A 12500-nucleotide genomic window follows, 5' to 3' on the forward strand; every position below is an offset into this window, starting at 1 on the left:
ATGAATGATGTTGAGTGTAGTGAGTGATGTTGTGTTTTTTGGTGAGTGATTGTGTGTGTGAATGAGTGAGTGAGTGTGTGAGTGTGTGAGTGATGTGTAGTGTGATGATGTGAGTGGGTGGGTGTGTGATGAGTGGGTTTGTGTGTGTGAGTGTGTGTGATGTGTAGTGTGGTGATGTGATTGTGAGTGAATGAGTGATTGTGTGTGAATGAGTGAGTGATTGTGTGAGTGTGAATGAAGTGAGTGAGTCATTGTGTGTGAATGAGCAAGTGAGAGTGTGTGAATGAGTGAGTGTGTGAGTGTGTGTGAGTACGTGAGTGAGTGTGCGTGTGTGAATGCGAGTGCATGCGTGTGTGTGTGAGTGAGTGCGCATGTGTGTGAGTGAGTGCGCATGTGTGTGTGAGTGAGTGCACATGCGAGTGCGTGCGTGTGTGCTTGTGTGTGTGTGCGTGCACATGTGTGTGACATGAGAGAGAGACAGAGACATGAGAGAGAGAGACAGAGACATGAGAGAGAGACAGAGACATGAGAGAGAGACAGAGACATGAAAAAGAGAGAGAGAAACATGAGAAAGAGAGAGAGAGAGACATGAGAGAGAGAGAGAGAGAGAGACATGAGAGAGAGAGAGAGAGAGAGAGAGAGAGAGAGAGAGAGAGAGAGAGAGAGAGAGAGAGAGAGAGAGAGAGAGAGAGAGAGACATGAGGAGAGAGAGAGAGAGAGAGAGAGACATGAGGAGAGAGACAGAGAGACCTGAGAGAGATAAATGAGCAAGAGAGAGGGAGAGAACAAATGAATGAATGAATGAATTAATGAAATTTTGAATATGCCCTCAGGTTTCATCCAACACTGTTCACCCTCACTTCCTTGAATTCCTGACTGGGCTGGGATGGATGGTCAATGTTTATCAACACCCAGGCTGGACAGGACATGTATCTACAGCCTTTACTGTTACCACACCACCTCAAGAAGGTATGTCTCAGTTCCTTTGTGTGGTTGAGAGTATTTAGACTTGAAATTATTAAAGCCATGTGTGTCTACTGGAATGTTTTTGTGATTGGGCTTTTAGCAGCTCAGTGCTAATGTTGATTGGTATTCAAGATTTCCCTTGGTATTTCCAGGAACTTTTCTCATAGCACTGTTGTTAGGGTGCATAATAATTGGTAAATTGTTACTCTTTTGGACCCAATTTAAGTGATTTTGGTCTTTTTAAAGTGTCTGAAATTTAGATACTTAGTTTCTAAGAGTGATTGACATAATCTTGCAATAGCTGTTCATCATCTTACTTCTATAGCTTTTGACTGTAGTCAATCAGGGGGTTAAAAAGTTTTTATTTCCATATGTTTGTTTGTTGCCTAAAAGCCAAGATTTTGATTGATGTACTTAATTATTTATTTCATAATTTTTAAAAGAAAATTAATTGTAATTGTTGTCAATTTTAGATTTATATACTTGACATCAATAACTTTTGCATGATATATTTAACTTCTTTAGTCCTATTTGGTCATGACTGGTGCTTCACACACCATGTGCAGGCTTTACCATTCATCACAGTTGTGCAAGGCCTGTCTGGGTCTTTTTTCCATATAATATAGTGATGTATATAGTGTACAAATATTTCTGGTACTATTCAGTATGTTTCCAATCACACCCACAATATTACCCTCCTACCCATATTCTCTTACAGGCCCTCCTCTTGTTGCAGCCAATCATACAGTCATGTTTTCCTGCCTCTTTCTTCTATATATAAAGTTTAGGGAATGGAGGTAGTAATTCTAGTAACATACAACTTATTTCCTCTCCCACATTCCCCATCCACCCACCATACTATTATGTATCACAGGGTTACTTCGTGGTGTATCATTGTGTTCTTATTATTCATACATCTAAATACATATTCTGTTATTTTCTATTATATAAACATGATTTGAACTCAGTTTATGCTTAATGTTCTTGATATATGAAAATGAAATATACACTTTCTTGTGTGTTCTTGAATTGCCAGCAACTAAAATTTGCTTTATTGCAACAAAAAATCAGGCCTTTTTTGTGGCTCAGGTTGCAGTTGAGCTGGAGAGCTTACAGTTCTTTGGGGTTAATGTTGCTAGAGATATGGATAAAAGGTGTAGTTGAATTTTTATTGAAAGCCTCCTAGATAGTATTTTGTGGCTGCTAATGAACACAAAAGAATAAAGATATTAAGAAAAAGAAGAAGGAAAATTTGCCACATAGGTGAATAGCAGTCCATGATTTTTTCCTTTAATCAAGTATTTCTAAGGAATTGAGACAAAATATGTAGGTGTTTTATAAAAAGATGTGCAAATGATGTGCAAATCAATGTACGTTTTTGAAGAATGCTCCATTGTATTAGCAAACACACAGCAGATGCAGTAAACTGACAAATGCACTTAAGGTTAATATACTAGAATTCTTGCTGTAGTTATAAAGACTTATATGTTATTATTTTTGTCTTACCTCTAAAGTAGTGGCAGATTTGAATCATGGAGGCAGCTGCTTTAGTGGCCGTTCTCATGTCCTTTATTGGTCTGATGCCCTGAGTGAGGTAGCCTTTGTAGTGCCGTGTCCTGCCATAGCTCAACAGAATCAAGGCAGTCAGCAGTCCCTAGGGAGTACTTCCAGTCCTGGTAGGTGAATTATGGAGGCAACATCCTTCTCTTCATTTTCATATTTGAGTTTGTATACTGGCACAGTTTTATGTAGATTCCTCAGTTACAGTTATTTCAATTTAGGGAGACAGTTGCTCTTTATATACTGGTACATTAGTAAATTTGTATTGCTGATTGTGTCCCACATGTAAGCATTATGGACTTTTTCAGGTGGGATTGTCCTTGACCCAAATGAAAAGGTTGCTGCAGGAGGTGGAGGTGGGTCTGGGAGTGAACGCTCTGACTCACTCCCTTCTTACGATCCAGATGTTGATGCAGGGTCGTCCCTCTCTTCACACACTTCACAGGTCAGTTTTATGTTAGAAGGTACGGTAACCTTTTCCTTTGTTTTACTTCTGTTTTGATAATTATGTAACTCTTTCAAGCTCTAGCTTTTGTTCTGGTATGTGACTATATGCACACCTTTTCTTTTCAGTTGTCTTTTGGACATGGTGAAAATAGGAATAGGAAATTTGGGAGACAGACAAGTGCTATGGCATGCAGTGACCACAAAGTGTTTATTGTGTGGCTGGAGAGTTTTGATGACTGCTACACTTTTCCAGGAAGTAAGTGAATTCTTATTCATGACAGAAGTATGAAATTTTAATTTTTGATGGAAATTAGATATGGTTATGTTTAGCTGCTTATCAATTTTAATGATGTAAGATAAAAACTTGCAGCTCGAATAGAATTGTCACTTGGAAAAATAAATTAAGACTATTTTCATAGAATATTTTTTCATAAAAAAGTTAATTATGTTAGTATAAGACCAATGGTTTTCTGTAGTTAAATATATGAAGTTCAAAGAAAAGGACATGATCATTTATTATAATTGTTAAAGCCATCTAAATTAACCAACTCTGATAACATTGTGGAGTGAGATTGTCCTTGGAATGTTCTTGAGTTGTATTGTGTAGACATTTGTCAATTGTGCACAAACAGACCTGCATGTAATTGGTGCTTTTTTTTATTAATGGAAAAAAACATTGAAATTGACTTTTTGGTCATCAGTAAAATGATGACAGTAAGTACAAAACGCTATTACAACCTGCAGTTAAACAGACTGTTATAAAAAAACACTTGTATTGGTAATTCTATTATAATTTACCATATTTTATAACATTATATGTATATAAACCCTGGACTGTGACAGAATAGTGGATAAAATGATAAAAGGTTTAGTGACAGGAACATACTGACTGAGCACCAGGATAGTGAAGTAAAAATCTGCTATAAGTAGCATGTTTTTTTATATTCATTCACATATGATTTTTAATCAAAGTACCTGCTGAACTGAAAGACATCTATATTCGCAGATACAGAATAAATTTCTTATGTAAGATGCTTTTCAGTGTTCTGTTAAATATTTATGTTATTTTTGACCTTCCAGATGAACTGCTTCCTGAAACAGTAACTGGCAGGGAGTCAAGCTCATGGAAGGAAAAGGAAGCTGTCATATATATTATATTCATTCATGCTCTCACAAATGGACTCTTCAGGATTAAACTACAGGGTCAGAATGCTAAGTAAGTGTTTCTTAAATGATACTTTTTTCTTTTTTTTTCAAGTGAATTCCATTAACCCTGTCCCGATGGGTAGTATTCATAGTGGCCTGGGCCCTGCTGCCGGGGGCTTATATTATCACCCTAGCATGCGCGACCGCTCATGCCAAATACCAGCATCCCTTGCCGTTTCTTCGTAATACTACGAGCATATGTTGTATTTTCAGTTATCATTATTTTCTAAAGTCTCTATTTGCCATATTTCTTGATAAATCAAGACTGAAGGATATTTTTGTTGTTATATAGACTCCATAGTTGATCATTATTCGCTCTATAGTCTGAATGAAATAAGCTGTGTGTGGTATCATGGAGTTCAAATCGTAGGTTTGTTGTATTTTTTTTTTTCTTTCTTTTTTTAGTAAAAATGAGAAAGTGTTAAAAACGACTTCATCACATTTTCAGTGGCAGAAAAATAATATTTTGCCATGATTGTAACAAAAAAAACTCATGGCATCATAATCACCTGGCAGTAACAGCCCAGAGATAGTCAGCCATGCATGCATGATACAGTGAGATACCAAACACAATGGCATGTAAGTTACATGCCTGCCCACGTAGTCATTAATGCACATAGGAATGTAGTACATGCCATGTTGGAAATGTTAACTGTTACCTCCAGTTTTAAGATTATACTAAACCACAAGCATGCATGTAAGTACTTACATGCCATGCCACATTGAGTTTACTTTATTAATTGTTTTTACACATAGATGGCTACACTTGTACTAAGTCACCAATGAGCCAGTTATGAGTACTACTTGTCTCACCTTTGTGGCTCAGCACTAGCAGAGTCATCTGTGTGCAGAAACATTTCACAGAAAATTCTAAAATGAGCACACCATTTTCCCGGAGACATTAGGTTAATACACATCCACTGTGGTTTTGTTTTACTGGATTAGTTTACACAAAGATGGCTCCACAGTGGTAGTAGACCTACCAGATCTCACCTGTTGACTTCATTTCTTTATTTTTTGTGAAAAAAGTGTTTGTTTATTATTATTTATTAATGTTGATAACATTATGATAATAATACTGATGATAATGATTATAATAGTGATAAAAATGTAAGTAGTAGTAGTAGAAATATAACCTTTTTTGTCATGAAAAAACAAGGAATGGATTAAACAGGTGAAATCAAGAGACTAATTACTTTTGGAAAAAACTTTTTTCAAACAAAACTGATTAAAGAAAAATCTATTTGAAGGGTTTGACTTTAAGGAAATGGAGGTTTTCTCCAGTTATTATTGCCACTGTTATGGAAAGAGGGCTGTACTATGTTTTCAGTAGGTTAATGGTTATGCAGTATTTTTTTTTTCCTGTATGTTATTATTTTATATTTTTTTCCTAAGCATGGAAGGATGAACAGGAATTATAGGTTGGAAGCCGTTATTGTATTATATTCTAAGGCTGAGTTTGATTCAGAGTAAGAGTTATACTAACTCTGATGACAAATAAATAATAAAGGTTGTTATATGAATTGTATTGTGTTGAAATTTCCAGCTAACTCTTTTGGGCATGATTTAAGTAGTTAGAGACAGGTTGTGGTACCTTAAAATGGAGTTGGAGTGGCATTGGACTCAAAAGTTTTTTAATACTGATTTTTCAACCCTAGTTCTGACAGTGTAGTATTTTTCATAACAGATTGAGCATGGCTGGACCTCTTGTGGATGGCCAGGTTGTGAGCAGGCGTGTTCTTGGGACTTTGGTGAGACAGACGGCTCTCAATATGTGCAGACGTAAACGGCTGGAGAGTGATAGGTAGGTGACAAGTTTCATTCATTTTAACTTAAACAGTTGAGTGAGTGAGTGAATGCATTAATGAATGTGTGTGTAAATCAACAGATTTACAGATTTCATATACATATCTGGTAGTAGTAGATGTAAAATTTGTCACTCCACCATGTTACCTTTGTAGTTTCTCTGACAGTTGTCAGGACTAATTTGAACTAATTTTCAACAGCTATCAACCTCCACATGTTCAACGCAAGCTCCGCATCCAGGAGATGGTCCAGAAATACAGATATGAAATGAATGAGCCAGAGTTCTACACGCACCTCTTCACTAGTCCTCTTTGCTAAGATTAGAGCTCCAGAGATCTGCTAGGTGATAGGCAGGAGGATTTACGTGAAGTGCTTCTTTGTGATATAGTATTGAAACCAATTTATGCTCTTCCAGGGAATCAAAGATGAACTTGCACTTAATACCAAAGAATAGAATATACTGTTATTGTATTTAATTTGCTTGTATTATGTATACACAAGTTGATTATTTTTGAACTTTTAAACAGAGCTTAACAATTAATTGAGATGAGGTTGTGGTTTTGTGTTTTATGTTGAGAAGCTGTCAGACATAGCTGTGACATTGTAAATAATGTGGTTACTTTACATGCACTATTGTCTTTTTTATGTTTTGTTAATTATTTATATTGTTACTTTTAGTTGATGTTATGCTTGACAAGCAGTATTAGATTCTTAAAAGTGAAAATGTATTATTTTCAAATAAATGTCATCTTTCAAAGTAACTTAACATGATTTTTGGGCTGGAATTGAGCCAACTCATAAGAATGCTAAGTTCATGTACAGATCTATTTCTCTTGTTTTTATTTCCAAAAACTCAGCTGCAGGGATGGGAGATGTTTTACCCACAGTGGATAAACACTGAAGTATTTGGTATGGAAACACTGCAGGTGTTTAAAATTCAATTTAGATTTTGTTTTGTAGGGAAAGAATCAGATGGATTTGCGAGTGCATTTTCTGCCTCTTTTTATGAAATTTATTTAGAAATACATAAATTCTGAAATAGTTATTAATTTATTTTAAAACTCAAATATGTTAATTAACAGTTAATCAAGGTAAATATTAATTTAATATTAATTGCATTGTTGACTTTATACTATATTTTTTACCTGTTAACACTTTCTCTCTTCAGATTACAAATTACATCAGTATATTGTCAATAATGTTCTATGTATAAAAATACAACATTATTTGTTTTTTTATTATAACCAGATTTCTTCCCTTCCTGCTAAATTTATCAATAAAAGTGAAAGAGTAATAGGTGAAAGATGGAGTGAATGAAGGGAGGATTAAGGAAAGAAGTAAAAAAGAAAAGAGAGAAGTAAGGAGTGAAGGTGAGAGAGAACCAAGGAGAGAAAGAGCGAATGTGAGAAAGAACGAAGAAAAAAAAAAACTATGGTGAGAAAGAATGAAGGAAAGAAAGAATGAAGAAAAGAGATAAGGTGAGAAAGAATGAAGGAAAGACTGAATAAAGGAAAGAAAGAATGAAGGAAAAAAGAGCGAAGGTGAGAAAGATAGAAGGAAAGAAAGCGAATGCTCTTGAGTCATACCAAAGGAGTTAAAATGCTTTTTGAATAAAATACAATCTGTTTTTAGTCAGCAATCACAAATAAACACTCACGAGGGAATCTCAGGAGGTTAGTGTCATGAAAAGTACTAATAAAGAACTTTAAATCCCTCACACCATAATACTCTACCATAGTGCTATGTGACCTTTGATGTCTAGCACAGTTGTTTAAAACATTAATTAGAACATTAAACATTAAAACTGGAGAATATTCTGCTGAGTAAGGTAGATGAGGCAGATTAGATTTTTAATGGAATGGAAGATGTGATTTAACCCCCCCCCCCCTACACTCCTATGCCCATTGTTGCTTGGGGGGGGTGGGGGGGCTTAGGAGAACGAGACTGGGACTCAACACTGGGGATCACCCCAGCCTTGGGCCTCAGTCCTGCAGTCAACTAATTTTACAATGTCTTTTCTTCCCCTTTCTGTTTCCTTTTCTTCTCTAATCATTTCTACTATTCACTTCCTTAGGTGTGAGAACTGTATTGAAAGGTTGAAAGGCTGATTTTTTGCTAGTTGTGAAAGGCCTAGGGAAGCCATGGGCACAGTATTCCCCTTTTTAATTGTCTATCCCATAACCCTCAAGGGGACCCTGAGAAGTGGACTGTTTCGCTCCGCAACATACTCCAGGCTTACCATGGGCAGTAATGAAGGTTTTGAACCCTTTTTAAGAGCATAAAGGCTTGTCCCTAATTTTTAATTCTCCTGGTTCACCAACCCCAGATCATTAGTAAACTTTCAGAAAACATTCCTCCTCTCCCAACATCCTCTACTTCATCTCCACCCCCTCAGCTTTCTTCATCTACTATCCCTTCTTCCCTTATTACTAATCTGCAGTCTTATTGTCCACCTCTCCGCAGTATCACCTCTCCTAATACTACTCCCTCATCCACACGTCCCCATCCTTCTACTACCCCCACCTCTACAATCTTTGAATACTCTTTTTAGCCCAGCCAAATGGGATCGATTTTTCGTGATCCCTCTACATCCCCATACTCTAACAATCTTCTCTTCCAGCAATGCCTCCAAAAACAGGCAAAGTTTTCTTCTGTAGCCACCCTGATTGTTCTTGTCACAGTTACATCCGAATCCCAAGCTAAAGCATTATCAACCTTAAATGACTTCACTGGGAAACATATTCCTGCCCAGCCTCATCCCTCTCGCAATACTTGCACCGGAACGATCTCCATCTCCCTGACAAACTACCCTGTCCATGACAGGGTTTGGTCAGATTTATGGATTATGATGCAGTATCAGTACAGTGCTACACCATTCCCTCTTGAGGCTGCTAGTAAATCCTCCACTAATATTGCCAAGATTCTTTTTTGTAGACATGACCTCACCCTTGATGATTATATTGGCGGAGAGTCGCTCCCTTTCCAACCATGTCTAGCACATTTTGCTTTGTAACCATTAACCATTCACCAGAGGAAGCTGTAGGGGGCTATAAGAACTTGCTTTATTCATTGTAGTTCTGCCCTGATATCCTGTTTGGAGATACTCAATAGCTGCCTTGTTGAATAGGCATAAAGAGGGTAGGATGGAAATAATAGTACTACGATGAATGAAAGTTACTGAATCCACAGGCCGAGAGAAATTATTTACTAAGAAAGTTAACTACAATGATTGAAAAAAATAGTAGAATTGAAAAATAATTTCAGTAGCTTATACTTGGAAATAGATATCGAGAAGTTGGGAAATCATACAGATTAATATACAGTGCACAATAAACTTCTCACTGTATATTTTCGTGGGAAAAATGAAAGTGCGGTAGATTTATGTGGATGACGGGATTTTCAAGTAAAAGAATTTGATGAGAGAGTGGATTCAGATACAGCGAATAGAACTAATCAGAATGTCTTGGCGTTTTAGAGGCATTGTGAGATGAAATCAGATTACACTTTCTATGCAGATCACAGAATGTCGTAGAGGATGACCAGTGAAGCTACTTTACTTGAAATCATTAGTATATACAAGAAATCCAACATTTGTTTTGATGGCAAAATTATTAGACAGTGGTTTAGAGATTTCGAATTGCGAATGTGGTAGCTAGACCAGAGGAAGTTGATGAATACAGAGTTACAAAACGTTTATTCTCACACAGGATGTACCACTGCCTCTACCAGCGTGAAGTGACCTCACTGGCAAAAATGCTCCCCCTGAGGAACTGCAGATGGGAATAATCATAAATATATTTTTTATGTATTGCATGTACTTGTATTATAAATGAAGAGTGAGAGCGAGGAAGGGATGGGCGAAAGATTAAACACGTTAGGAAGATCACCAGTGAGAAATAGTAATACCTCATCTTGCTTTTGGGATATATTTATGTATTTTTTGCAGTTACTACAAAAATGGTAACTATTATTATTCTTGTGCAGCGAACTGTAATTTACACACACACACGCATACACACACATACATACACACACATACACACACACACGCACACGCACACGCACACACGCACGCACGCACGCACACGTACACGCACACGCACACGCACACACACACACACACACACACACACACACACACACACACGCACACGCACACGCACACGCACACGCACACGCACACGCCAGTCAGGAAACCGGATGCTTTGTTGATACCCCGAAAGGCGTGCTAGGGAGTCACTTGTCCAACGGCGGCGCGCGCAGTCCTGTCTTGGCAAATCTCTCCTCGTTCTTTAGCGTGTCGTGTGACTGGTAGTACTGTAACGCATGTGGGTGGTATGGTGATCTGAAAGACAGTGCGATCAGACAATGGGAATATGCATGAAATAATACATAGTAAAAAAAAAACAAAAACAAAAACAAACATGTTAGAAAGGTAAAACGAAAGCGGTAAAGATTGGGAATGTGATGCCATTCACTGAATGTGTTTTTGGCTATTGCCAAGATATAGAAAACTGACAATGAGAAGTATGAGCCTAAATGTTTTATGATTCACTGCGGAGATGGCGCTGACCAGACTAAGCACGGGGATCCAGCAGGAGGACCACAATACCTTTAGATTGTACAAAGCCCATCGAGGACCGGCGCGATGCGTCATGCTCGCCATCCTCAACTGGGGGTGCCAAAAGGCTCCAGAAATAACGTATGAGGAGTATCTGCTCCAGAATCTCGGCTATACCAACAAAAAATACAAGACCATTTTCGATGGTGCGCAGAGAGAGAAGCTCAAATACCACAGCTGCGGCGATGAGTTAGACATCAGCCTCTTGTACAAGCTGATACAGTATACTTGCGCCGGTGTCGCGCCAGCCTCCGATAGCGTGTGGACATCTGAAGACTTTTCACGCCTCGAGTTCCTCGTGAATTACATTAAAAACTCCCGTAATAACTTGGCTCACAACGACCACGAAATCAGCAATTCCGAGATAGTTAGAAGATTGGAGAAACTGAGAGACGTTCTGGTCACTACCCTAAAGGCTGGCAGGGACTTGTACTGCATCCAGCACTCAGAAGTGGACGCTCTGATCGAGCAGGTCAGCGAGGCGATCACAGCTATCAGAGAGCATCCGTTTGCTCAGACGGACGTCCTCCGGTACCAAAATGATTTGCTCTTTGAGGACCTCAGGGAAATCATGTCGACTGACGGAGCTAAGGAAGTTGCAAAAATCTTCAGCAGGAATAATCTTCTAAACTTGAATCCAGTCTCCTTCATCAGTGGAGGCGACTGCCATCTGAAAGTCGACAGAGTGTTCATCGACATACAAATGTATTCAATCGAATCTGGAGTGCGAAAAGCTATAGACTACAGAGATATATTGGTGTACAGTCATGAAACAAATAATCATCTAGATAACCATAGCATTAATTCTAGTCAACAAAGCATACAGGAAAAACCTGTAGTACACCTTGTGGAAGGTGATCCAGGCTCCGGAAAGACCACTCTGCTGAAGTTTATAATGTCAGACTGGAAGAAACAGACAAATGTCATTAGGGAACTGTCAGATTATCACCTCGTGTTATACTTCGAATGCCACAATCCTTACAAAGATTCTCTAGCCGATTTCCTGGTCTCTCAGATGCCCTTAACGTCGACTCGATTTCACAAGTCGGATTTGGTTCGGTGTTTGCTGGGTCTCAAAGTCCTCCTTCTGATCGACGGTTTAGACGAACTGAACAGCGCATCTAAACGATTTTTTAAAGAAATCCTTCATTTAAAAAAAAATTCAGATATATCAGTGCTTTGTACGACTCGATCAGAAAAGCTTAAAGAAATATCGAGAATGATTCCGAATGATTTAACGATAAATTACTTCAAGTTACTTGGCATCCCCAGTGACAAAAGAGGTAAATTCGTAGAGCTTTACCACGAGGAGCTTAAGAGGCGAGGGATGAGTGCAGGGAATACGAACAGCATTGTGCAGTATGTTGAAAATGCTTCACTTCAGTTGAATGAGTTCTTCGTCTATCCACTGAACCTGGTACTACTTACTTACCTTTGGGTAACTAGACCCGAATCTATCAACGCTGTAACGAGTGTAACGGTGCTGTATGCTGAAGTACATTCTCTGATGGTGGAGAAACTACACAGGCGGCTACTAGATGACCCGGACATTGACTACATCCCAAGTGAAGAAATCAGAGGCAAATGCGAGCAGTTTCTCGATGTCCTGTACCAATGCTCTTTCGCTACCTTGAGTTACAATATGATATATCTAGACCAAGAGCATGTGAATAGGCTGCTTCAGGTATGTAGCGAAACTGGGCTTGCTATTAAGCATATGATGTCCTCTTTTCTGGTGGTTGAGTTGACTTCGTCGGGGGAGCAATACGTGGAAAGGCACAGATTTCCTCATAAGGGCATACAAGAATTCTATGGAGCGCAATACATTCTGTCGATCATCAGCAACGAGAATTTGGCGAAGAACAGAACACACGTTTTGGAGGCTCTAGAAGAA

General features: G+C 38.3%; 2 protein-coding genes across 9 annotated transcripts in view; both read left to right on the plus strand.

Moving 5' to 3' along the window:
* LOC119573214 (ral GTPase-activating protein subunit beta-like) overlaps positions 1-6812 on the plus strand; it is a 36172-nt gene extending 29360 nt beyond the window's left edge. For all 8 annotated transcript variants that reach the window (XM_037920319.1, XM_037920321.1, XM_037920326.1 and 5 more), the window contains 7 exons: positions 834-969; positions 2481-2642; positions 2835-2971; positions 3100-3229; positions 4054-4189; positions 5867-5983; positions 6186-6812. In XM_037920319.1, coding sequence (XP_037776247.1) covers positions 834-969; positions 2481-2642; positions 2835-2971; positions 3100-3229; positions 4054-4189; positions 5867-5983; positions 6186-6303 — 936 coding nt within the window. In that variant the 3' untranslated portion in view covers positions 6304-6812. The remainder of the gene's footprint in view (positions 1-833; positions 970-2480; positions 2643-2834; positions 2972-3099; positions 3230-4053; positions 4190-5866; positions 5984-6185) is intronic.
* A 3383-nt stretch (positions 6813-10195) lies between these two features.
* Positions 10196-12500, plus strand: part of LOC119573215 — a 17936-nt gene continuing 15631 nt past the window's right edge. Inside the window, exon 1 of the mRNA XM_037920328.1 lies at positions 10196-12500. This exon is cut by the window's right edge and continues 617 nt beyond it. Within this exon, the coding sequence (XP_037776256.1) occupies positions 10548-12500 (1953 nt within the window). The 5' untranslated portion in view covers positions 10196-10547.

The sequence above is a fragment of the Penaeus monodon genome, chromosome 5 (genome assembly GCF_015228065.2).
Source record: "Penaeus monodon isolate SGIC_2016 chromosome 5, NSTDA_Pmon_1, whole genome shotgun sequence".
In the NCBI taxonomy this organism is placed as follows: domain Eukaryota; kingdom Metazoa; phylum Arthropoda; class Malacostraca; order Decapoda; family Penaeidae; genus Penaeus; species Penaeus monodon.